The following is a 27,438-nucleotide window of genomic DNA, read 5'->3' as shown; positions in this document are numbered from 1 at the left end:
TTTTCTATGGAATTCTACAGAATGAGAGGAGTCAGCAGCAGCTCTCCAACTTTATGGAAACATTTGAACTCTTCCCTCTACAACATCCAGTTTTCAGACCAGAATGAAATCAGGTTGCTGAGGACATACAGGGAACATTCCTGAGAAACTGTGGGTTAGATTTTCAAGATTCTGTAGTCCTGGGGAGGAAACTGAAGTGATGGTACCTGATTAACCAGGAGGTCATCCAAAGGCTGCTCAGCCTGCCAGGAAATCACTTGTGTTATTTTCTTTATCCAAATTGCTCTATAATTTCATCTTTTTTTTCGTTCTGTAGCAAAGGATGACAAGGAGGGATCTGGGCAATCCTCAGTGAAACCCTCCTTGTTTGTTTTTCATCCATTACTATTACCCAGAGCCCAAACCAAATGAAGTTTCTCTGTCTTCCATCACATCACATAAAAATCCCATCACTTTGTGGACACCAAACACTTACAAATATACAAGTATTTTAATACATACAACTCTTCATAGTTCATTAAATATAATTCATTCCATGGTCTTTAAAATACTCTGTGTGAAGTGTAAGGAAAAAAAGGCTTGCACTGGTATTTCTGTAGCATTGATTAGATCTGGCCTATACAAAACCTTTCAGGATACTGCAGGGGTTGTGCTGAAGAGCAGCAATTCTACTGAAGAGCAGCAGTCCTGGAATCCAGAGCGTTTTGGGTTAGATCCAAAGCAAGCAGAGATGCTGTGAGAGGGTTATGAAGTGAGAGTGATTAGAGCTGCAGGAGGCAGCAGCAGTGGTGTGGCACTGCCTTCCCTTTCAGCTGCACTTGTTCCAGTCAGGACCATCGTCTGAAATGCTTTGGGACAATGCAACAAGGATCAGGGAACTGCTGCAGCTTGACTAAGCAAACCAACATCTTTGTGTTACACTTGGTTCCCCAGGCAGCTGAATGAGATGAAAAGAAAATCTCTTGCTTTTTGCTTTGAAGTGTTAAATCTGCCTTTTCCTGTGTCCCCAGCTGGTACCAAACTTATCAAGTGCAGACAATCAGCCTGGTTTAGCTGATATCCCACAGCTGTGACTATTCTCCTCCACAAACTGCTAACTCATGCTGCCAGGCAGCAGGAATCCTAGTTCTCAGTGAAATCTTCAGAGAAGGATTTATAGCTTTGCAGAAAAGCAGCACAGAGCCCTCAAATGCATTTGCAAAATGCAGCCCAGCATCCTGTGGGCACAGGGTTTGTAGCACAGTCCAGAGAGAGAGGCAAGACATTGACACCAACCCCACAGTAACGTGGTCCTTGACATCCCAGGGTCAATCAGTAAGAAATAAATATATATATATATACACACACATACTTAAATATATTTTTAAATATATATAACAGATATAGTGCATGTATATAATGTATTGCCTGTGTATATATAATATATGTATTTTGTATAAAAAGCTTCACATTCAAGTATAGGTATGTATTAAAATATCAAGAGAGGAGGACCTTTAGAAGTTAAGCTTAAACAGAGGATCTGTTGGAAGCAGAATTCTTATTAGGATCATTGAAAGAGGTGTTCCCCAATTTCAAAATGCCATCAATTCAGAGGTTAGTGTTGCACTGATGAATGAGAAACACAACCCAATGGAAAGTGAGAAAAAGGGGAAAGAAGTCATAATGCAAAGTTAGACATAGTGTCAAATACACTAATATACATATAAATCCTTTACTTCAGATATCCCATGTTTGGAGGGACAAAAGTGATGTTCCAATTGGAATTTGTAATACAGTCCCTCAGTGGTTGTAGGTTTTTTTGTTAACAAATTATCATAGCCTAAGGAAAAAGAAATTTGAGAGATCAGAAGGGTTGAAAATCTAAATAGCATCATCAACCCTAAAAGGTAGTTCACAAACCCTGATATGAAATACGGCTCATGAAGCCTTGTTCTGAACCTAAAATATGAAATGTATCATGAGCAGAGAGAATAACAGATGGAAACTCTGAACCTCAATTAGCCCTGCATTGGTTCAGTGTCTAAACAGGTATTTCCTCTCTTGAAATCCCAGTGCCCTTCATCTTTAGATTGTTGAAATTATGATCATAAAATCAGTGAGTAAATCACGCGGATTTTTTACCAGTGTGGATGATGCAAACATTAAGTGTGTTTGAGTGTGTAAATGTACAAGCCCTCGATTTGCTTGGCAGTGCAGCAGTGTGGGGGATGGGAGCAGAGCTACGCAAAGTAGGCGTGGCAGAACACAGCCACGGCCAGCAGGATGATGCCGTTGACATTCACAATATTTCTCCAGAGGGGAACTTCGCTTGTGTCCGTCAGCTTCTTCTTCAGGGCCTCCTCTTCCTCCTTGCTCAGTTTGGGGCCTTTCTGTTGCTCCAAGCCACAGAACCAGTAATAGGCTTTCTTTACACAGCCAGGTTCCTCTTGGCTTTCCTCGTTAACTGGAAGGAACAACACTCAGGTCATGGCAGGGACATGGATCACGGCACACTCTGAGCTCTGGGCTGAGGGCAATCCTATATTGATACAGCAGTTCTGATGTCTGGCCACAGTTAATGGAAACATATGAGTACAAAACAGTCCAGGGATCAAGTTAATACTGTGTTTTCACAGCTCACCTGGAAATGTTCCACATGTTCCAAGAGAGCCTTTGGCAGAAATCGCTTGGGCCTTTTGCAGCCCAGAGACTTGGTCTGCTATTGGAGAAGCAGACGAGGCTGCAAAGCTTAAACTCAATTTTTTCAATAATTTCTACACTTTGAATGAAAAGAAAAATAAATGAATTTGAGGATATTGATTAAAAGAAACTTGGGAGCAGAACCAAATCCCAGCAAAGAGAACTGGCAGTTTTGCAGTTTGCTTTCATGGTGCCTTCAGGCCTGGCTACAACTCACTGTTTCCAGGTGAATTCTCTTGGAATGCTGGAGTCACACACACTTATGCCAATGCCTCTGACCTAAAGCATTGCCACTGGTTTAGTCCTAGAGCTGCCACCCAGCTGCTTGGAAAGCAAGGGCTTCTCCCTTCAGATCTCCTTCCCTTCTGATTCCCAGGGTGTGACAGATGGGTAATGGCAGCCCACGAGCCATTGAAATACACGGCGGGCTGAGGTTTTGTTGTTGGGAGAGAGGACGCCTTTGGATATCAAGCATGTTAATGTTTCTTCAGGAATGAAACAGGGATACTCAAATACATTGACAGAATCTGTAGATATGCAACAGTTACCTGATTCCTCATCTTTTTCCTTAGCCTTGTCCTGCTCCTCATCTGCATCAATATCAATCCGTTCCTCCTTGCTGTGCCGCAGGGACCAGCACAGGCGGTAAAGCTGCCACAGAACAAAAGGACTTTAATGGATCTACACAGACACAAACCAGCCTGGCCAGCACGTGGACCAGCTGTAAGACCATGGAACCCCAGTGCCTCTTATGTCTGAGGTCATTAGGAGTCACTGAAGATTTGTGAGTGATAAAGGCAGACCATTTCCTTGGCTTTCTTACAAGAACTGTGTGCTGCAGGCAGCTGAGATGTGCAGAGGTAATACATCAAGTACCAGGCTTTAAAACTAACGGTTTCACTGTGTTCCATTTCTTGAGCAGCAGGACTGCAGTGATACTCACATGTACATCAGGAATGGGCTTAGTCATGAAGGAGACTCCCAGGATGACGATGGCTGTAGCCCCGAAGAGAATCAGTGCAAAGTAAAGGTAGTGAATGCCACAGATGATGAAGGGGCAGTTGGAAGGGCTGGCACAGCTGCCATTTCCATAGACAAACTCTGAAATCATCCTGCCCAGTCCAGCCAGCAGCCCAATGATGAGGCCCCAGAAGGCACCCTGCGGACACGGGTGTGATGAGAAGTATCAAAATGAGTCATTCCAGGCATGGAAATAAGCTCCAAGCTCTCCATAAATTGCTGGAGGAAACACGGGGTAGCTGTGTGTTATGTTGGCTTTGCACAGGGGTTTTAACCCAGACACTTTCAGTGAGCGTGTTTATAGCTTAGTGCATTAGTACAGCTGAAAGGGGCAAGGAACAGCAGCTCAGAGAAAGAATATGGAGGACACCCCATGCAGCCCAGCTCTCAAAGTCCAGCTGTCTCCACACATCCTCTCCTACAGGACAGGCTCCAGCCCAAGGGCTGCTCTCATGTCCTTTTACCTTGGAGGGCTAAATCCCTGACAGCTCTGGCATGATGGAACCAGCCAGCAGCGTGTGTCATCCTGCCCGAAAAACGTGTCTGGTTTATCTTCCAACAGCCCTGTTAGTAATTAGTTAAAAGCTAATTCTCAGTACTCCTGGTGGATGTTTTGCTGCCTGCTGTACAGCACTCTAGCCAAAGCTTAACAGACACACACAGCCATGTCTGGGCACAAACTGAAATATGGGAAATTCTCTTAAGCATAACATTTTTTTGTTTTACTGTAAGGGCGATTGACCATTGGAACAGGTTGCCTACAGATACTGTGGAGTCTCCATTCCTGGGGATATGAAAAACTCAATTGGACAGGACAGGTAAAATGTGATTTGTTTGGTAGAGCAGTTTGGTGACCAATATCCTAAAAGATTACTTATGAAGAATAGGTCTTCATAAATTATCCATTTTATACTCTCCTTGGCCAAGTGATAGATAACCTAAGCTTCAGAGCTATCTAGGAATTCCTGGGTGACTGTTTGTCCATCAAACCACCAAAGAACTCTCTCAATCTCATCTCTGAAGCCTCAGGCCCTGGGATATGGAGACACAGAATCCTTGGGATCAAAATAAACAGGAAGAAGTTGCTCCTAAAAGACACTAAACCAAAAAGAGCAGTTCTCCCAATGCCCAAGGAACATGCAGTGCTCCTGGTGGGCACTTACCGGCTCATTGACACGCTTGCAGAAGATGCCGAGCAGGAAAACAGCAGCAATGGGAGGTCCCAGGAAGCTGGTGATTGACTGGATGTAGTCAAAGAGCTGCCCACTCTGAGCTGACTGAACCACGGGAACCCAGGCAATGCTGACACCAATTAAGAGTAACATAAATGCCCTGTAAACACAGCCAGATATTCAATTAGCCATCTGTTTAGAAGTATCTATGATCTATCAGAAAGAAAAAAAGCCCCAGCAATTAATCAATAATTTACATGTTCATTTTGTATTTCAACTAGTGAAATCAATTATAATGGCCAATTAGCACTGAACAAACAATAGAAATCCAAGCTGGGTATTGTGTATGTCAAATATCCATCAGCACACAGCGAAGCATGCAATCAAAACACAGAAAATCACTTTTTTTCCCTCTGTTTGTTATGTCCAGAGTCAAATCAATAGCAGATCAACTAGAACTAGTTCACTGATGCTGCAGCATGAAGCCTGGGAAGATAATTAAGAGGAATTCCCTTCGAACAGTAGTGGGAAGCACTGGGAATTAGCCTGGCTGCTGCACGGACACTCGATGACAGGGGCTCCGTGTGCCCGAAGGAGGCGGTGCGCTGGGACGGCGGCTCTGGCCACAGGAGGCCACTGCAGCTCTGCCAGGCAGGCTCCGCCCGGCCCTCGCCATCGGGGAGAAGGAGCCGATCTCCATCGGCGCTGCGGGGAGGGTGCCGCGCTCACCTGCCCGCCAACATCAGCTCCTTCTCAGACGCTCGGGGCCGGATTTTGGTGTAAATGTCCACAGTGAACAAAGTACTGGCACTGTTAAAAATGGAAGTCAGGGAGCTCATGAGGGAGGCCAACATGACTGAGAGCATCAGCCCCCGCAGACCTGGAACACAGAGACAGGGAAGGGGGATGAGCATTTTGGGAAGAGCCTCAGGACCTGCCCATCCACGGAGCTTGGCTGCCCCTTCCCAGCCAGCTCTGAGCGTGTCTGGCAGATTCCCGTGCCTGACACAAAACCCTGCCTGACACTTCCCTGCGAAGCAAGCAGAGCAATGTCTGCTGAGCTGGGAAAAGCTATTTAAAGCAGTGACAGGGAAACCCTCGAGCTTTTAGCACATAGGTACTTCTTTAGTGAATGCTGTCTGGCTAAATGCTGGAACAAAAACAAAATAATACTAAGTAGACTTTTCCCAAGAGTTATAAAAATAATTTGTCTTGTTTGCAGGTCAGTGCTCACTTGCTTGCAGTATATTTGTGAACCAGGTGTTTGCCAAAAAAATTAAGTTCCCCTTACTATTTTTTAAACCAGAGTAAGCCACTTTTCCAGGCGGTGTGGTCTGGTCACACAGTGTGGGGAAGTGCTGCATTCATTGCTAAGAACAACAGCCACCATGTGATGGGGACGTGCTAAAGCTGGCAGGGAAGTTCCATGGTCTGTATAGGACCATAACCTGTCTCTCTGGCCTTCTGAGCCAGCACCCACCTCTGTGGGGTTGGCAGGAGACTGGGGGTGTGGGCCTGCAGCTCAGAGGTCCTGCCACAGAGAGTGGCAAAGGATAAATCACTGGCATAAATCACTGGCAAAGCAGGTAACTTTTTACCTTCACAGAAAGGGAGCTCAGTTACCATTTCATCACCCAGTATTTGCCAGCTGAGAACTGACACTGTCAGTGTGGAGCTGTTCTCCACCTACAGCTACAGCTAAAACAAGGCAGCCCCTTTGCTTAACTGTACATAGCTCAAGCAACAATTTTGGAACTAAATATGGGTCTTGGACTCCTCTAGCACTTGTTTTTACAGTCTGGCAGTTTCACCTTTCCTAAAACAAAGAAACAACAAATACAGACAGTGTCTTACCATTTGGCATGAGCTCCACTACCATTTTTGGGTAAGCAATATTTGTGCAGCCCACTGCAGTGCCACAGTGCTGCTTACAGATTTCAGGCACAACACAAGCCACCACATCTGAGGAGAGGAGAACGAGGCAGTTAGACAAGGTCATGTAAACAACAGATTGCTCCCAAATTAGTAGAGCTTCTCAAATGTATCTCTGTGTTGAACCACCAGACTGACATGTTTGGTATCATCCTTGGTTTGCTGGCAGGGAGGAAGGTGATTCAAAGCCTCTTTCCTTCCTCTCCTCTCTAAAAGAATAGTGAAAAGTGCTGGAGGTCAAAATAAAATCAGCACTAATTGGTCAGACCAGGACTGAACAACACAAGGAGAGCAAGGAGCAAAACAAGCAGAGGAACACAAAGGTCACTCCCTCCAACCTGAAGCTCTCTCCTCTCCCTCCTGCCAAACCCAGCCCAACCCTCTGTAGGTCAGAGAGATGGGCAAGGGGCATTTCCCCCCTGCCCTCAGGACTGGCCATGGCCCAGATCCTGCAGTCTGGCAGTGCTGGCCCTGGCCCTCTGAATGGCAGTGGGAGTATCCAACCTGGACAGCATTTCCCACTCATTCAGTCAGAGTGGGGCTGTAACAGTCTGACAGCTGGGGAGGGACACTAAAGTGAACAGCAATAACAACAGCAGAAATCTGGGATCAGGGAAAACAGCAAGACTTGTGGCTTCTTACAGTGCAGTTAGTTTTTGTGCATACAGGTGCCTGGACAATTTGGGTGACAGATGACAACCTAACAGGTACTTTGGAAATGACAGAGAGGGTGGCAATGAAAGGTGGGCAGCAAGAAGAAACGTGCATTTCTGTGTCCGTGTGCATACCTGTGTACAAAATTCGGCTGATCATTCCAGGCATCACTATGATGAACATGGGCAGGAGTTTGAGGTATCCACACATGATACAACCAGCCTTCACGTGGGACATGTTCTTGCCAGAGAGACATCTTTGCACAATAACCTGTCAGTGAGACATGGCAATTATAACATTTCCATGATCACACCATGCCACTTTCCAGATATGAGGTGCTCCTTAACCTCTGTGACAGCAAAAAGACCTACTTAGCATTTCTGCCACTAGGAAAAATAAAAACTGCATGAAAATCAAAGTATATATTTGAAATAAGTAAAGCAAAATATCACTTATCCAGCATATAAGAGCTAAGACTTTTCTCACAAGAAAAGCAGACAGATTAAAAAGCCAGAAAGGAATTGCCTGAGCAATGGATACAGTTACACTGGGGGGGGGGGTGTTCTTTTGTTTAGAAATTGTGAAGATTATCTTTCTGACAGTTCAGGACGCCGACAGGTCACTTGCTAGGACTGGACACACACCCACATGATGCAGGTGCAGGAGCACACTCTGTTCAAGTCAGTGTGATCTCTTGGGGAAACTGGACAGTAGGTTTTAGGGAGAAGGAAGGAGGACTGGGGAAGTATCTCCAGGCTGAAAAACCTTACATATAAAGAACATCTCCCCAAGACTGTGCATGCAAAGATAAAAGCTGCACACATAGGAAACAAATTTGTCTTACTGAAAGGGGAATCCTCTAACAAGGCTCATTTGGTGCGTGGTTTCTTAATTCAGTGTTCACAGCACGACCTCTCTGTGTTTGCACACATGGTCACAAACAAGAAATGAGAAAGGAGGAGGGTGTGCTGGGCACAGGTGTGTGGGAGACTTGAAAGAACACCCATTCCATTTTATCTGATGTCAGAGGGGTTTAGAAACCTGGAACTGAAAGGTCACCGACCAGTCTTGAACTAACGGCCAGTTCTGCAGCCCAGCTTTGCATTACAGGGGGGAAGGTGACACTGGAGTTGTGTGCTGGGCATTCCCAGGGCATCCCTGCTGCCCCTTTACCTGGTCTGTGCACCAGTACCACATGGCCAGCACACTGAGGCCAAAGACCAGCCCTGGCCACGGCAGGTCTCCGGTGACGGGGTCTCGGAAGATGTGGAAGGCGTCGTGCCGGGGGGTGTAGCACTGGGGATCAACCTCAACGCCCCCGTAGGAGGTGTTGGATGGAATTGCTTCCATGTACTTGCGCATGAAAGTCTTGTACCCTCCCACTTCGTGAAAGGCTGCAAAACAGAAAATAAAAGCGGCGCTAAAGGATTTATTACCGAAATCTCAAATAGAGCTTGAGAACGTGAGGAGAAAAACCTCCTTAATATGGATGTAAAAACTCCAACCTGCTGCCATGGGCAGTGTCAGGAACCACACACAGGGGTTTAGAAGTATTCCCACAACAAGAACCAAAGTGACCTTTCCTGTCAGGTTTCTGCAGAGCTCACAATGCTGGGTTGGGCACCGCCTTGCCAAGAGGTGAATTGAAGGTACATTTTTTCCACACATGCTGACCCAGGGAGAACCTAAGGCAGGGTCTTCCCAGGTTAGGTCAGTCTAAAGTTATTTCTGCTGTAACAGTGGTGGAATAATTTAAATTCAACAAAAGACCTCACCAGAGCAAAAGCAAGTGCTGAGTAACTCGAAGGATAAGGAAAGGACACTACAAGTTCATAAAGCCTTATCACTGCTTCTTTCTTCCTTATGACCCCTTCCTATTAACTCAGTTTCACAGTATCATTTCTGTTTCAAAATGCACATGGTCTTCTGGACACACACATTGTCCCATCCATAAACATTCCATTTGTGTCTCTTGTCCCGCTGGTGATACAGTGATTGACACCCACAGATCAGCTGCAAGGCTTCCTGACAATGCTCAGGTGTTCGGGTTGTTTAACAGGAAGATTCATGCAATGTGACCAACAGCTCTTCACTGTGCATCAGGAATTTTCATGCCTTAGCATCTGAATGTCTATGAAATTATAATCTTCTGAAAACAAAATACTCTCTGAACTTCTCAAGAGTATCATCATCATCATCTGCAAACAACTCGACTTTCACCTCATTAGCCATCACAAGCCCTGTGGTGTCATGGGATGCTGTTTATTACCCTACACACTCGCCTATGCTCAGGAGACTAAAGGATTTTGGCAGTGTGTCTGTTTTTGGAACATGCCTGTTTTCTTCCCTGATAAACAGACATATGAACTGAAACCTGCAGGTTAAGGTACCAGTTTGACACTGCAGGATTTGTGACTGAACATTCCAGTTTAGTTCATCTGATTTACTTACCAAATCCCAGGAGAATAAAGGATCCCACTACCATGATGAATGTTTGTAAGGCGTCTGTGTAAATCACAGCTGCAAGGCCACCTGTTGGCAAAGAAAAGTCAGGACAAATAAGTCAGGACAAATCAGTCAGCCCTGTGCAAATGCCTCAGTGGAAAATTTTTTTTTCTTTTTTTTTTTTTTTTTTTTACTTTTCTCACCACCTCTCTCTTTCCAAGACCTCTGTAAATAATTCCCTTTCCAGGTTTTCATTTCCCTTCTTCTCCCATCTTCCCTCTTCTCTTTTTTTCTGGCTCCCTCAACTTCTCTGGTTTATCAGACTGCTCAGTAAACTCACCTGTGACAGTGTAAATAGCAGTAATAGAAAGCAGGATAATTATGGCCACGTAGAGATTCAGCCCTATAGCCAGCTGGATAAACACAGCCCCAGAGAATATGTCAGCCTAGAAAACAAAATATCACAGATGAAGCAACATTTAAATTCCTGGTTATGACATATTACACATGCATGATGAGGGCACTGAAACACACAACTGTGCCCCTGACAGTCCTGCACACACGAATCAAAAAGAGAACAGAAGCCACTTCCATACACCTGCCAGTCTCCCCTCAGGGCTGGGGGAGCTTCAGTACAAGGGGTGTAACACTTCTCAAAGAATTTCCAGACCTTTTTCAACAGATTGTTTTCACAGCAGAGTCACCATACTGCTCTGTGCTTTGGGACTGAGAGATAGCTTAAAACTGCTTAAAACTGAGGTCCCATTCACTGCCCTGTGCAGGGATGGACTGTGAGACACCTCCAGGACACGGTACAGTTCTCTTCAGTCAATGCTACTGCACAAGTCTCTTCCTTCCCTTCCTGCTCACACACAGGTGCTGTAGTTCATCCTGCTGGTTCAGGACAAATGGTGCATTTGCATTAAAGGCAAACATCTTGCACTGTCTCTATTTTTAAGTTCCTGTCAGAAGAACTGACATCAATTGACTAATGGAAGAGCTCTTGAGCTCTTGCGTAAGAAAGGAACTGTTTGGGTTTCAGAGTAACACTGGGATGTTAATCGCATTAAATCAGTTCCTGATTTAGAGATAATTTGCATCAGTGTTTTTTATACAAGTTTGCAATCAGGATAATCTGCCCCAGTGCACTTGTGATGCATTACTGTAAATTATGTTTTCATTCGAGGCTGCTCCCGAGCATCCCGTTCAGGGGCTGCTCTCCAGCCCCACCTGCACACCTTGCCTTGTGTTCCACCCCCCTGCAGGAGGGCTCTGCCCAGGGAGTCCCACCCTCACTTCACAGTGCAGTCCCAGTGGGGTTCAGGAGCCTGAAACAAGGACAGACAGTGGCCGTGTCCTGGGGCAAAGCCTCCCACAGGGGAGGGAGGTTCCCGAGGCTGGGCAAAACCTGGGATCGCAGTGCAGGCACCGGCACTGCTGCTGCCTCAGCTGGGCACACACTGATGGGCACTTCTCCAGCCTGGCTACTGGAAATGCCACACGGAGAAACCCTCTTGATTCCAGAGACATGGAAACCTCACCCCTAGTTCCCACTGAGGAACGAGGAAGAGGTCCCAGCCTCTGCAGCCCCCGTGCCCTGGCACGGACCATATCCTTTGCCCCTTCTCTCTATGGTAATTCTTTCCCTCTTTTCACACCGCTGGTCAGCCCATGTCCCAGACCTTTCTTTTATTGTTCTTGGCTTTAGCCTACATATCATTAAATATTAATGGTCCTAAAATGATTCCCAGAAAGAAATGTATAGTTAATTATTGAGCATCCTGAGTAATGTATGAGCTTCTTCAAATTGCTGAGTTATCTTCCAGCTCCACTGCTCCTCCTTCCCAGTTAGATTATTGCCTTCCAATACTTCCCTGTTTCCCCAGTTATACTCTTTTATAGGCACTATTTAATCTTTATCTAATCTCTGAATAGAGTGACTTTTTCCAGCCATCCCTGCAAAGCCACAAGATGATGTGCCAGCTGAGTGATTCCAGCTGCAATGGGAATGTGGGAGTCAGGGCAGGGGCACCTTTTCTTTAACCCCTACTAGGACACTACGCAGTCCTAGGAGGAGGTTTTCCTTTTCCTCCTCTTCCCAATGGAAAGTCTACACCAGACATTTACTACTGGAATTATGTACAATGAATGGAAAGAAAATGCTGTAACAGATCTAGAAATTTCAGTTTACAATTTCTGATTTCTTCAAAAGCATTCCGACCTTAATTCCCTTTGGTCTTGTCATAATTTAGTCTATTACTGTCCATCAAGATTTTATTTTTACTAGATCCTTTCCTTTGGTGTAATGACCAATATCAGCAACTCTAGTGGCTCACAAGCCTCTGAAAGCTGCTGTGGGACTCCTCCCAGAGTGCTGCACACTTAGGAAGCTTGTACAGGTGAGGTCCCTGAGTGACAGAAATCCTCTGGGCTCAGAGACCCCGAGTGTCCTGATCCCAAGAACGAACACCTCGCAGCATGGCCTTGTCTGGCAAGTGGCTCGTTAGACACAAAGCAAGTAAGAAATCAACAAAACCCACAGCAAATGTGCAGGGAAAGAGAAATGGTGAGGACCTTGCAGAGGGATTCTGCCCCTCATATGGTGGCACTGTGCCAGGAGCAGGGCAGGAGTTCCTCACCTGATGTGTGATACTGTTCACCAGAAAGCACCCTAATCAGTTCATTATTTAGGACAGGACATGATGTTTTAACACAGCAGCACACAAAATGACTCCCCCAAAAGGAAGGTGCCACTCTCCTACAAGGATAAGGGCAGTATCACTGACGGGTGTGAGCTCCTGTTCAGGGCAGGGCAGAAACCCATCCTTCTCTGTCACATCTCAGTGAGGCCCAATGGTCACAGGGAGTGTTTGACAAGAGAGCAGTCAGGGAAGTAAAATGCAATGGGCTGTCAGCACATGGGTATGTTTGGACACACGATGTGTCTCTGGGAAGAGAGGCCTGGGCTATCTGCCTGTGGGAGGCACCTCTCACACAGCACACTTGGAGAAGCCCAGGATGGAACAGCCCTTCCTTTTCTGCTTCTGGAGCTGGTTCCTCAGGGACCACTTGGGAATATTGTTGCATAGCATGGCATAGCAAAACCTGCTCTGGGATCCCCTGACAGCACCTGGAAGCTCCAAGGACTGACTGCTCTGCCCATTCTGAATAAGGCACAGCCAGTAGATCAGTCCTGGGCAAATCCTGCACTGAATCCAGTGACATGAGGCAGAAACCTGTTTGTCCCCTACTGAACCTGAGCCTCGTTGTACATGGGCAGACACTGTCAGAGTTGCTTGGGGCAAGGGGGGAACCAAAAGAAATGGTTAAGGGAAATCCTGCACTTGATTCTCCCCTGCATAGCACAGAGACCCAGCTCCATGAACCTACACACACCCTGGAACACCCAGGGTGATGGGAAGCTGCAGGGGGCCAGTGGCAGAGAGGGGCCAAGGGGAATCCCTGGGCTATTGCTTTGCATCCTCACAAGAAGGACCACAGGAGCAGGAGGGGGTCTGTTCAGCCTCATGACCACACTGAAGTTGAATGCAGAGCCTCTTTCCTGGAAGAAGGACACTCTGACTGAAATGGGGTAAAATCCCATAATCAGATGCTTGGAATGGCCTAGGCTGGCACTCAAAGCCAGGGAGTCAGTTCAGAGCCCAGGGAGCACCTCGAGAGGCTCGTGACAAACACGTGTTCCCAGTGGGACCGTGAGTCACCCACGGGAGGAGTTTCTGTGTGCTGCAGCTGCCAGAACTCTGTGTCACACCTGGGACTTCCGATTGTGATGGCTGAGCACAACTGCAGCAAACTGTAATCCTTTTGATATATATGGAAATCCAGCTCTGAGCCCAGCTCCACAGCACCAAGCTGTTTAATTTATAACCTCCCTAAGGATCAGTTATCACGAAGATGTGAGAATGAGAGCAAAAGGCCAATCTTTTAGCTTAAATTGCACTATTATCACTCAGCTCCCATTCAGAGGGCAAAGAGTAATCTGCCATGGCAACTTCTGCAAAACAACAGATTGAGGATTGCCTGAACTGTGGACTTCTTTACAGGCTTGGTAGTTTCGAGATATATGGGAAATAGCAGCTCCCTTCGCTACCTCACAGAAACACATCCCTGTCCTTGATAAACATTAACTTCATAGCACCTGAAACTTTACATCAATCACTTGCCCATTAAAAGAATCTCTCCTCTTCTCTCCTTTCACCCCAGCTGTTACAATTCCCCTCTTTTGCATTTCCCCACTCTTCCCATTTCTAATTCCTATTATTCTTTTTTGATCCACAGCCCTCTAGCTCTTTTCCCTCATCTGCATTACTGATGGCATGTTCACCACAGGATGCTACGGTGGATCAATATGAAGCCTAAGGACAAAAATTCCTGCCATGGATTCCATGAATGCCTAAGATAACAGACTGGAATACAAGTTTCCCTCCACTCTGACGTTTCTAGAGGAGAGCATAAGTAGAAGTAAACTCTAAAAAAGAAAGATAAAGCACAACAAGCATCAAGAGACGTTATCAGGAAGGAAAAAAACTTGGATGGCAGCACAGATCTGGCTATGGAGTCTCACTGGACAGAATAAAGGAAACACAAAATCATACTTTTACAGTTGTTAATTCAACCAAGGGCTCCAAAACAGAAACAAATGACCAGATGTGTGAGCAATATTGCAAATGGGGGTTTCTTTTCTGTAGATCAATGTAGGATGGAAGAAATGCTGTAGAGGTTTTACTCACTGAGATCTTTGTGAAAACGTAGAGGATCAGGGAAAGGACCGACAGGTAGATCTGGATCCGCTTCCCACCAAAACGCTTCTTCAGATACTCGGGCATTGTCACCACCTGGGGAGGGAGAGGAGGTTTCAGACCATAGGGAACAGGCTCAGATCAAATCACAGGAAGATTTTTTGTGCTCAGGTACTGTGAGAGTGGAGTACAAAAAGCAGGGGAGCTGCAAATGCAGCTGCAAGGAAGAGCAGCTCCAGGAATCAAGGGAGAACAAGGAGAAAGCACCTGAACTCCTCAGTTCGGGTCTTAGAACAAGGAATCCTCATTTTTCAAATGCACAGACATAATGTAGGACTGTTCTGGCACACTCAGATCTTGTGCCATTCCTCATGGCTCTGCAATATTCCAGACCTGGTGTGCAAACAGGAGCAGCAAAGACAAGTGTAAAGCACTGTTTGGACTTACCCCAGCTTTGATGTAGATGGGGACAAAGACCCATCCCAGAATCACCACAAATATCAGAGCCTGCAGGCGAGACAAGAACAGCTGAATTAGCCCCTCTCTGTAGACACCACTCCCAAAGACCAGTTATCAGACCCAACAGCAGGGGGGGACCCCTGAGCCCACATAAACCTGGGTATTGCAGGGGGGTGGGGGAGGATCTGCTCTGTCCTTTGATTTACAGTTGAAAATTTGGGAACATAATCTTAGCTAAAAACTTTGTAAGGTAAAATGCAGCCTGGACTGTAATACATTTTTTAGAAAAACAGCTGATTTCTGCTCACAGGACTGCCCTGCAGTATCAAAACACCACTCCACCAGAGGCACCAGACTGTCCCAGCCCTCTTACCCAGAGCAAGCCCAGGGAGCCTGGTTTAACAGTGGTTAAAAGGCAAGCAGCCCATAGGATTCCTATTGTGGGAAATATTTAGGAAGGTGAAGCCTGATAGCTGGGACCTGTTTGCAGCATCTCGATCCCAGAACCACTAATGCAGGAACTTTCCCCCTCCCAGCAGCTCTGCTGCAGTGCTCTGCCCCAACACCTGCAAATGGAGGGTCTGTGGAGAGCAGCCCTTCTTCTGATCTTATTTTGGTCATTAGTTACCTTCTGCACAGGGTCTCTGGGAGATGGGTTGATTTACAGCAATCTCAGACACTGCACAGGATGCAGCAGGTGCAATCTGTGAAACGTTTTGTATTTCCACACTCCCATGTAATGATATATTTTGTGTCCCCATGTGTGTCCTGTGAACTACAGGTCTTCCAGGATTGCAGTGCCACAGTTTGCTGATGTAAATGGCTGGAATGCTGTCTGATGTACATATGTACATATGTAAATTGATTAGTACAGAACAAATTCCTGCTGTCAGAGCTGCACTCAGTATTTATTCTGCCCACAGGGCTTAGAGGGCCTTTCAACTGTACCTTTTAAGTTCTGCCCCTAGATAGAAACCATCAGATGGACAAGAAATACTGGGTTGGCTTCTGCTGTCACACTGATACAAATTAGAAATTATTTCAGTGGAACACAAGGATGACAACAGTCAAACTTAGCAGTACTTTCATGAGGAGAATCAGGTTATACAGTCAAGAGCAATATAACCCCCCAGCACTCCCACTGTGTCACAAGGCAGGAATATGCAGTGTCTGCTCAAACACACACATGCACTGTTGCTGCTCCCTAAACAATTGTTGTACACTGTGTACTGATATGAGCACACAAGGCATCTCCCAGTAGATTAAGTGTTCGAGGGAGAGATGTCTGAAAAAGGATATGGGCCCCAGAGATTTGTGTTCTGTTTTGTTTTGCTTTGTTTTGGTAGAAAAAGAAGGGGAATCAGGTCTGTTACAAACCTAATCTAATGAAAAAGAGGAAGCTGACAGATTAACTGTGCACATCTCACACAGTTCATTTTAGGCTTTGTCCTTCTCCTTAAACATCTATATCATACCAGTACTTGAGTATTTGCAAACCCCTCAGGCTGGTGTGATTCTTTCACTGCTCAGAATTAAATGCAAGGGAAGTATCGACCTGTGTAGGCTCATTAAATCCTTTGTGTCACGGCCTAATCCCTTCCCCGAAGGCGAATTAGGCAGGACAAGGACATTATTGCCCACACCCACAGAGCCTGAGAATACAAGGAAATGGGCTGAAGTAGCTGCTGTGAATCCCTGTGCCCCTGCAGTTAACACTGCCCTGGTACTCCAGGCAGCTCAGTTCAGGTCAGCTTGGACACCTCTACCCTGTAGTGCAACCCTGAGAAAAACACACCTGTCAGTAGAGGAAGGAGAGAGCAAAGAGGAAAAGGTTTTTGGAAAGCAGGTGCTTGTGAGGGATGCCCAAAATTTCTTAATAGTCTGTGAAGAAATCAGAGCCCCTTCAACAACTCCCACAGAGCAAAATGCTGTAAAAATTATCATGGATTACAAACCTGATAAACTCTTCCCAATATCCTGCAGTCTGAAAGGGTTCTTCATAAATAGAATCATGGATTTAAATCACAGAATCAAAATATTTTAAGAGAACTCAGAAGATATGCATAGAGAAGAGAACCACTGATTTATTTGGTTCAAATGCTCTCTAAAAAGCCTCATTCAACAAAGAGTCACCTTTTTCCAGTGGCCTGGACAAGGTCCAAGGAGGACAGGCTAAACAGTAGATTATATTGGCTCTTACAGGTCTGTGCAGAAAACAAGTGTTGCCAAGCACAAACTCTGCCAGTCTTAAATTATTGGGCAATGCTATTTTGATTAAGCTCTGCAGATAATCCCCATGTCCCAGATACATCCACTGACAGGAATGGCACTTACATTCCACTCGTATCCTCCGATGGCAATCCCACCAGCTGCTGCTGTGCCCGCTATTCCCACAAAGTGCCCGCTGCCGATGTTGCTGGCAAACAGAGAAGCCCCGATCTGCAAACAGAAAGAACAATAACTGGTAACTTTAAAAATCAAAATCTTCATTTGGCACGTTGGACTCTTGCCTCTCCGTGGTCAGAAGGTGATGATGATGAGAATGACTGACAACCAACTTCCCTGACAACTTTCACTTATTGTCCCCCTGAAACCTGGGACTGCAGCCATCAGACACATCTACAACAGTGAGAAATAATGGGGTGTTGCATGAAACATCTCCCACTTGAGTCAAAAAGGCTATTATACCAATATTTGCAAAACTTGTCTATTGACATTTGGACGACACCCAGACAATCAAGGAAGAAGACTGATCTGTTTTGTTCAAAGAGGAAAAGACAAGTGCATCAAACTGGTTTCATTTTGCACAGTCTGTGGATCTAAACATGCCACCAGGGAGAGCTGCACTGGTTCACTTTTAGCCAAAAGATATTTGATTACTGAAGTAAATTCCGAAAGCTGCATGGCAGAAATATCTGCTGAGAAAGTGCCTCTGGAAGTTACAAACAACTGCAAATCAAGGACTTAATTTAAGAAGTGCTGGATCTCTAAGAACCCCCAAATATTTCACTGATCAAACTAACAGAACAGTGGGGAGAACATGGGAATCAATGAATAGGGAGAGATCAAAAAAATGAGAGGTTCCTGCTGGATTACAGACAGGCAGGAGCCATTTACAGAGACCTAATTCTTAATTAAGTAGCTCAAACAATAGAAAAGATGAAAAGGAATGAGCTTCATTTCCTCCAAATGAAAACATCAGAGGCAGCAGAAATAGCCAGCGATGATTTACAGAGTCAAGTGTTGAAGGATGCAGGGTGAGAACTCGAGCGTGAAAACAGGTTGGGCTGGGCATGGTGGGCAGAGGACATGGGAGCAGCTCCCAGATGAAAAGATGTGAGGGAACATTTTGTTATTCATTTTTATTTTTGCCTTATGTCCTCTGAAAGCCACCAAAAAAAAAAAAAAAAAAGGGTTAAAAAGAGAAGAAATCCTCACAGAAAGTAGGGGAGAGAACCTCTGTGACCAGCTTCTAATGCTCTCATCTGAATCGTGGAATATCCCGAGTGGGGAGGGACCCACAGGATCATCCAGTCCAACCCCTGGTCCTGCACAGACACCCCAACAATCCCACCCTGTCCCTGCGGGCTTGTCCAAACCCTCCTGGAGCTGTGGCAGCCTTGAGGCCGTGCCCACTGCCCAGGGGAGCCTGGGCAGTGCCAACCACCCTCTGGAGGAAGAACCTTTTCCTGAGAGCCAAGCTGTCCCCTGGCACAGCTCCAGCTGTTCCCTCCTGTCCTCTGCAGATCTCCCATGTTGCAGGATTCCAAGGTGCTTAAAAATGGGGTTTTTTAGATATACGAACACAGGACCTGCCTCCAGCACGTTCTCCTTATCTAATTCCCAAGTACAGGCAGTTAGAATGGAGTAATTTTACAAAAGGGAGAAGTATTCCTTGTCTCCACCTAAAAAGGAATAGTTACAGCTCCCCAGATCTGCAGGGGCTGCAGTGGGTGCTTTGAGCAGCAGCAAATGTTACATCCATGTTCCTGAGAGCACAGGAAGGATGACCTGAGTTTCAGGAGGATAAGGGATTTCATCATAACAATCCACCTCTGAAGAGCAGATTTATTCTGTAGAGCTGTGCCACAACCAGAATTAGAAACCATGCTCTTCAACTCCCAATCCTGATCTCTAATAACAAATAGATTATCCTCCCCTATTTGTTATATGGAACATACAATTACAATTCAGAGGATTCCACTCTTTCTTTTCCACTTTCTTCTCCTCTCCTCTCCTCAGTTTGATCTCCTGGTTCCTTCTAATCCTTTTGCAGAAATGCTGTTCTTTTGCTGTGACAGGAAATGTATGTCTCTAAGTTCACTCTAGGTTCTGGATTTGGGGGTTTTATACACATTTCTAGAAGTCAGTTGTGCTCTACAGGACTGTAACCAGTTTGTCACATGACATATTTCTACAGGAATGATAAGTGTTGCAACAAACACCAGCAAACAAGAGACCTCTGCCTCTTCTAACCTCTTTGTGACAGCAACAGTGTTTTCCCAGCAATGATGGTGAAGAAACAAATACCATTTATACCAAGCATTAGCACTGCTGTCCAGTGCTTTCCTTGGAGATGAATAATTAAACTTAAATCTAGGTTACTAGAAATGCAATCACCAGAAAATATTAACCACATTAATCTCTCAATTTATTTAATGTGTTCCCTCTCCTGTTTCAAAAGCTTAAAATGCAGGCAGATCCAAGGAACAAAGGCAGCTAATGAAGAACTTTAAGAACTGACAATCATCAGCTTTGGCTGAGTGCCTGAAAGCCCAGGACACACTGTAGGACACACTGATGATGCTGTGTTCCCAACCTTGCCAAAAGTACAATTGTAGTGAAAGAAAAATACAAACCCAAAACGAAGCAATGCAAAATCACCAACATATATTTAGGGCCAGTGCAAGGACAAAACAATGGTTATGCAGATCCCACCTTCACCATCCACATTTTCCTCTCTGAATTAGGGAATATCCAGTGCAGCAGATCTGTGAGACCAACACATCCTAATAATGGGTGCAATTAAAAAGTGCCTTTAGTCATGTATACATGGAAAGGAGGAACGTGGCTTCATAGCTGGGAAAAAGCAGATTGCCCTAAAGCTGCAGCGTGGTCACAGCAAGAGGAGCGTTGGCCCAACACCCTCACACCCCGTCAGCTGCTGATGCCAGAGGGGCAGAGAAATTTCCCATCTGCCATATTTTAAGGATGAGGGAAGAAGGCAGATGGGCTCTGGGCCCGAGCTGTCTTGCTGAAGAACCGACTGCTGTGGTATTTCTGTGCTGGAAAGGCTTTGTGCTGGAATTCTTGATTTGCCACTGGTAGATGCTGCTGCACACCTAAGGAACCCTGGGCTGAAACTGGGGAATGGCAGTGGGAAACAACCTCCTGGCAGTGTTATCTGTTCTCAGTGAATGTGTTAGTGAATTGATTTTAAACACAGATCTAGGAGGAAGAGTAAAGAAGAAAGTTGATTGAAAGAAACAAAAGCTGCTAAGAGGGAGAGAGGACAAAAAACTGAGCTAACCTGAGGCAAACGTGGAACATTAACTCTTTTAAAATATATTAAGAGGTCAGGTTTTAACAAGAGCACTCTGTTCAGGAGAAGCAGCAGCACCCTGAAGCAGATGATGATCACTGTGGTTTCTCATGTTATTCATTAACTGTTTCACCTTGCTCTTCTCATTAACTGGAGGATGCACCGACATCCCAGCACTGGCTGTTCCAAACCCTGCACAAGCCAGCGATGGCTGCAGTGACAGTGGGCACAATTCCCACCCCATGGATTCTCTCCCTCCCAGGACCTGCCAGTCCATCTCCTCTGCCCCAGTGTCTGCCCTCCTGGGGGAAGGTGTTAGCTCAGTATCCAGCCCTTTTCCCACTGATCCCAAGCTCCCTGTGGCCTTTAGGCCGTTAGGGTACAATGCTACACTGAAATATTCCTGCCACGCTTCTGAGGCTCTGAGACCCAAAGAAGGAAGTGTAGGGGTTTGTTCTGCTTTCCCAGTTGATCTGTAAATTCTGTGCCCTGCATTCTTGCCCAGCTAACCCCATTCACACCCTTCCCAGCTCACTGAGGCAGAGGGCTGGACACACCATGCACATCAAAAGGGTCTCTGTGTTCCAACACGCTGATGGCTCTTGGAACAGCACAGGCACAACCAGGCTGATCTGATGCCTTCCCACCTTCGTCCTTTGAGACAGGAACAACACCTCCCAGCCAGCTGGAAAATTCTGATGGATTCTGTAGAAATCAGTTGCACTGAACTTTTCCTTTTCCAAAGCTTTGCTTTGTGTATTATTCTTTTTACCCTGAAAACTCCTGATTACACTTTTTTTTTTTTTTTTTGCATGGAACTTGACAAAATAAGTTAATTTCTCATTCTACTTTACCTCAGAAAAGGACATACAAATCTTATTGACCAGGGAGTTGTCATTGCTGGTCCCTTGCAGGTGTGTCAGATTCAGCAAGTAGGGAAAATTCTGAGTATATGTAAAACTTCACTGGCTCCAGAGATCAGAGAAATCATACCCATGATCAGTTCTGATGGCCAGGGAGATAAGCCATGCAGAACAGAAGAAAAAATCTATTGGGCTTTTTTTCCCCTAATTCTTATCTGTCCCACAAAGATCAACAGGTACGTGACAACAAACGAGCTGAGTTACATTTCTGTTTGAAGTGTGGAATGTCCTTGACCTGCATCCTTCCTACCTACCCTCCAGTAAATCTTCCTCCCCACAGCTGGTTTTCAGGTGCCCAGCAGATACTCTTTGTCCTATTACCACTGGTGCCTCAGGAACTGAGGTGTACGAGGTAACCCATAATTTTGTGCAGACAGCTCTGTCTGCAAAACCACAGAACCCGAAGAAAAAAAATCCCAAAGCAGAAAGCTTCAAAAGAGGATGCTGAAATTTTCAGTTGTGCATGACAGGCTGTTCATCCCGTGAGAGTGGCTCCTACCAAAGCTGACTGTTCTCCAGGAAACTTCACTTCCTACGATGGCAGGAAGTATTTGGCTGACCCCAAGTCCTTCACCTGGCAAAGGGAGCTCCAGCTGGGTTGGCAAGACCCCTGCTACAAAGCTGTCACTTGCCTTGAGCTTCCCTGTGTCTGTTTGGGAAAAGCAGAGCTGGTTAAGAGGATTTAAAGAATCAATATGAGTCTTTCCCGAAGATATTGCCCTCAAAGCCCAAGAGACCAAAACCAGTTTCTTGAAGGTTCTTCTCTCAGTTTCTGTGAAAAGACTGTGGAAAGGGCACAGCATTTCATGCCATTATGATTAACCAACGACAGATTTCAATTTCTGGTAATCTGTGAGAATTTAATTGTACAACTTTATCCCTAATTAACTACTGGAACTACTGAGTTGGCTCATCCACTGCACAGGAGCAGTGATTTCAGTGAACTGCCACAGCAGTGAGCTATCACCTCAGAGAACAGCCAGAAATCATCTGTGGGTTCTGGTTCTGAAAAATACTGAACAACCTCCATGGACTCTGGAGCAGAACAATCAGAGCCAAAGTGGGACAGATTGGGCCCAGGATTAGTGTCTTGCTACTTTATACCTTGAGAAATTGAATCACACAACAATTTGCCAGTGATTGACAAACATGTAAAATCCATAATGAAAGTGGGAATAACCTCCAGCCCTTGATTACCAGGGCTTCCTTCTACCAAATCACAGCTATTATATCATTTCAGTGAGCAGAACAGAATCCCTGTCCAGCTTGCCAGTAAGAGATCCTAATCCACTGCTTATGAGCCTCTTCCCCCATGGGGTCAGAAAACTCACTTGTGGGTGCCCTGCAGAGCACAGAACAGAGCAAAAGCACTGAAAAATACAATTAGTGTGACGGAATGAAGCTTATAACAAGTTTGTGGAAGGATTTCTTTTTGTTCGTTTTTCCCTGCTGCAGAAAGCAATGACGTGACAAGGGTCATTACCCTGAACTGGCAGGGGAGAAATCCCACAAACAAGAGTCCCCTTGCAAAACAACTCCCCCCAGCCTGACTGTGGGAATGAGCTGGGGCTGTCAGGAACCACTCCAGGTCAGCCCTGACGTGGCACAAATGAGAAGTCAAGGCACAGAAGTAAAACCCCCCACACAGCTCTGGCTGTGGCAGAACTGAGATCACATCTCTGACCGAGCTTTCTAGACTTGCATTGGTTTCCTCGTCCTTTCAGCCCAGTTTGCACTGGGTGCTGCACATCCCATCTGCCAGCTAAGCTGTGGGAATTGGTGTTTTGGAATCTCTTTTGATCCAAGGCAAACTTTCCACGGTGGTGCTGCTGACATAGTATTTAGTTTGAGGGTTTGGAGTGCTTGCTGTTTGTTTATTCTGAGTGATACCAGGAAGAAGAGCAAGAAGGGTTTATTTTTATGGAAGACTCTCCTGGCATTCCAAAGGCAAGGATGGAAGGGGAGATCTAGGACTCCACTGGAGACCAGCACCTTGTCCATGCTGAGCTCAGAGTTTGGGAAGGGGTGATCCCTGTTAGCTTCCCTCTGGAGGGAGGGAGCTTGCTGGATCTCTTGGGTGTGTGTTGGCAGAGGACTCCTGTCAGATAATCTCCCCCAGGCCTCAGGGGATTCCTTAGGAGTTCTCAGTGCCACTGCAGCAAGTCTTCTATGGGGAGTCTTTCCTGCCTTGCTGCTTCCACCCTCATTTACATGTGCACAAAAGGATATTCATATTCCCCCTGACAGGCAGACAGGATTGATCAAGGTTCAAACCAGCCCACTGATTGAAGTGACAGTTAAGCAAAGTAATCTGGGTTTTTTTCTCTACTCCTAGAATTATGGGGTTCATCTTAAAATAACTTGGAAGCTTTCTCTGTCTTCAATCTTCCAATAGAACCTGAATTTTCTTAGATCTACTACACCAAAAGAGGAAACCTTTTACTGTCATTGACCTTTAATCCTTTCATGTCCCTGAAGAGAGCAGCTCTCTGAAGCACAAGACTGGAAGGTGTGTAGGTATTTCTGCAGCCTACTTTAAGACAATTCCTAAATCCTAAATTTTTAGACAACAAATATTTACTCTCACTGTCCTGGTCCTGTAAATGAGTCCATGTGAGAGGAGTCTTAACCCACAAGTCTTAGTGAAGTGAAAAAACATTTATGGAGACTGAATGCAAGATCAGGAATGTGCCATTCAAGCAAATGGAAGGATGTACAACACAAGTAGTACAGAAAATGCACATTTGTCTAAGTTTTCTGCTTTTCTAAGGAGTCACATTAAAAAGACTGTGTGGTCTGGAAGAAATAGATAATTGTTTCTAATATAATTTCTGCCAGAGGCCTGATGGATGGCTACAAACTTGTTGTGTCTGTGACTCCTCTATCTTGGAAGATAATACAGAGCCATAGAAGACAAACAATGTAAGTCACAATCTTTAAATAAATTTAAGCTATATTTTACCAATAACGTATCAGAACATTTTTCAGGATTTTCTCCTTGCATAGAACAGAACTTGTTACCAAAAGTGGAAACAATAGAGCAATCAATGGGAAAATTTCAGTAAATTAATTCCTCTCTGTGATAACCTCAAAATGAGCCAGCTTCTTTGAGTGCAGTGAAAGTAATAGATTCACAGTATTAAAAAGTTTTAAAGTGGGCTGAAAGGCAAAGAACTGGATTTGTCTGCATTGACATTACCAGTGTATCAGTGTCCAAACAAATTGGTCACATAATCAAGACAAGCTCAGAGCAACTTTCCCCAACGCTTCTCCCTGCCTGCCCGGTGGCTTTTGGTGTGCACTTGGCCCTGTGTCACCATGGCCAGAGAAAGAGCTGGGGTTGCCTCTTCACAACAAAGCCTCCACAGTCCCAACAGCACCGTGGAGATCCTGAATATCTAAGGACTAGAGAGTCCTCATGGATAAGACTCATACATAAATTACAGCCCAATTTACAGCACTCACCGGCCACCAAACCATGCTCCGTCCAGCCAGGAAAAACCCTCCTATTGTCCCTCGGTTGGTTGAGTACATGGCCTGGAAAACAAGGAAGGAAGAGAGTTTGAATCATATTTCAAGCGTAATAGGCACCATACACAGACTAAGAACAGCTCAAATGAAGGGATAAAATACACAGGGAGGGTAAAGGGAAAGAGAGACTAAAAAAAGCAACCTTATGATGAAGGAAATAATGAACAATGATTCTTTTATCTAGGTCTACATTAACTATTCAAGCTTCATTGCTTCACCTTTCATTACAGTGTGAAACATTAAAATAAAATTAAATTTCACCCAAAAAATGATCACTCAAATAGAAGCTCATGTGAGCTTTTAATTGGGATGAAACACCTTTGAATTCAGGCATTAAAAATGACTGTAAGGTGCTAGTTTATTTACAGAAACTGTGCAGCTTTTTTAACTCAATCTTATCCAGCCCCTAAGATCCCTGTTTTCTTGTTGTGATATCAGCACTGTGCCTGCTTCTCTCTGAAGTTCCAAAAAAAGAAGCCAGCTAAAATTTCCTTTTCAGAAACTCATTTTGTATTTGTCAAGGGATGGGCCTTAGAGGGAAGCTTCCTCCAATTTTTGTCAATGACCCTGAGCCATTATTTAATGAATTCCCATTGTCTCCTTTGATGCACTTTGAACAGGTAAATAAGAAAAAAGACTTGGGAAAATTAGCCAGACCTTTTCTTCTGATGCCAAAGAAAGGAAGTAAATATGATAGATTTACATTTAATTACACACGGCAACTGAATAAGCATTTGCCCAATAAAGAGGACACTGTGGCTGGAAAGACACAGTTCCAGGGATTAACTCAGCACACATTGGCCTGAGAAGCCACAGATCAGCCCTTTATTCTTACAGACCTTTAATATAAAGTTCAACTACAGCAACAGACAGTAGCAAAGACCCAGCTCCCTCCTGCCAGACCAGGGATTCAGATTTTTTGCTATTTAGGCCTTTACTACCATGGTGGAGAGGCAAACAAAAGGTTGTGTCCATTCTGTGTAGATCCTAAATTTTTAGTGCTCTTCAAAACATTGCCAGGCCACCAGAAACAGAGGTGACTTCTCTGCACTGTGAAATGTTCTTGGGATGCTCCTGGAAAGCAGAGGATTCCTGAGGGGCAATGCCTCCTCTCCACTTGTTAATGGTCAAGTGTTCAGGTGACCAGGAGAGTTTGCCCCAAGGAAACCAGAATTCAGTGACATTCCACTGTTCTTTGTAGTTCAGAGTATTGGCCCATTCTCTTCAAACCCTTCAGTGCTGGGGTCACTCCCCTGGGATGGGCCCTGCCTTTCTCCCCTCTGTGAGCACTGGGCTCCTTTGGGATTGGGCTCCAAGCTCCCCTCACACACCCGGCACTGCTGGCTGAGGGCAGGAGGCACCACAGCGCTTGGAACACGAGCAGACAGGCACTGCCAGCACTTCCCACCCCTGAAACTCTTCCTGCCTCACACTTCCAATGGCACTGCACCCTGGAGCCAAGGATCTGATGGCAGGAAACAGCCACGGCAATGCTGCCCTCAAATGGCACCTCCAACCTGGATCCATCCCTTCCCCTGCCCTCCCCTTCTGTGACAGTCCCAGAGTTACTGTCACAGTCCCACAGTTACTGCCACAGTCCCACAGTTACTGTCACAGTCCCACAGTTGCTGTCACACCACCTCACTGCCCTTTCCTCTCCCTGCAACTGCCCCTCCTCACCATTTCCTCCTGCATCCCCTCACAGCACCAGTTCTCCTGCAGTCCCAGTGCTCCGTGGTGCCAAACCCCATCTCTCCCTTCCAGCCCTTTTCTCCCAGGGACCCTGACTGGCCTCATCTTTACTGATCACACTTCTCAGCCCCATCCCTCACAAACCTCGCTACTTCACCTTTCCCACTGGTCCCATTCATCCACCTAAAGGGATGCCTCCCTGGGTTACCAGCTCCTCTACAGTAAATACCCACATTTTGCCCACCATGCACTTGCTAACTAACTCAATTAAGCACCAAAATCTTTATGCAATTATACATTTCCATTTACTGAGCCATTTTCCCAACATTGTGCTCATTAAGTAAACCCAAATAAAATAAAATCCCAACGTACCCATAGTCCCACTGCCAGAACTAACAAAAAATAGATGACAATAACAGAGATGTCCGCAGCATTGTTGATCTTTATGGTGGATTCCATCCTGGCTGCTCCTCTGGCTTTCTTCTTCTTTCTCTCCTTATGTGCTTCTTGCAGAGTTCAGGTTAATGATAAACTGCTGTCATCCCCTACGTCGTATATAATATATAACTTCAGATTCACTTGTCTCCCATGGGACACAAATTGAAGCTGCTGCTCTTCCCGGGACAACA

The 27,438-nt window shown here is 45.5% G+C and overlaps 1 protein-coding gene across 3 annotated transcripts; it reads right to left on the bottom strand.

Annotated features, from left to right (window-relative positions):
- Positions 1-27,438, bottom strand: SLC5A1 (solute carrier family 5 member 1). Of its 3 annotated transcripts, none has more exons than XM_050318732.1 (15): positions 27,182-27,438; positions 25,052-25,123; positions 17,456-17,560; positions 15,110-15,169; positions 14,654-14,758; positions 10,243-10,348; positions 9,909-9,989; positions 8,631-8,851; positions 7,592-7,727; positions 6,726-6,833; positions 5,601-5,751; positions 4,863-5,031; positions 3,623-3,838; positions 3,228-3,330; positions 1-2,443 (listed from the first exon to the last, which is right to left on the bottom strand). In XM_050318732.1, exons 1-15 carry the CDS (start codon positions 27,266-27,268, stop codon positions 2,220-2,222), a joined length of 1,944 nt encoding a protein of 647 aa, XP_050174689.1. In that variant the 5' UTR covers positions 27,269-27,438; the 3' UTR covers positions 1-2,219. The 3 variants fall into 3 exon arrangements, with proteins under 3 accessions (XP_050174689.1, XP_050174690.1, XP_050174691.1); XM_050318733.1 differs by lacking the exon at positions 27,182-27,438 and adding an exon at positions 25,484-25,548; XM_050318734.1 differs by lacking the exon at positions 27,182-27,438 and adding an exon at positions 25,260-25,292.

This window comes from Myiozetetes cayanensis, unplaced genomic scaffold, assembly GCF_022539395.1.
Source record: "Myiozetetes cayanensis isolate MyiCay16 unplaced genomic scaffold, myiCay2020 scf21, whole genome shotgun sequence".
NCBI classification, from domain to species: Eukaryota; Metazoa; Chordata; class Aves; order Passeriformes; family Tyrannidae; genus Myiozetetes; species Myiozetetes cayanensis.
Note: the sequence above shows the minus strand (reverse complement) of the source record. Positions and strands in the feature narration are given on the sequence as shown.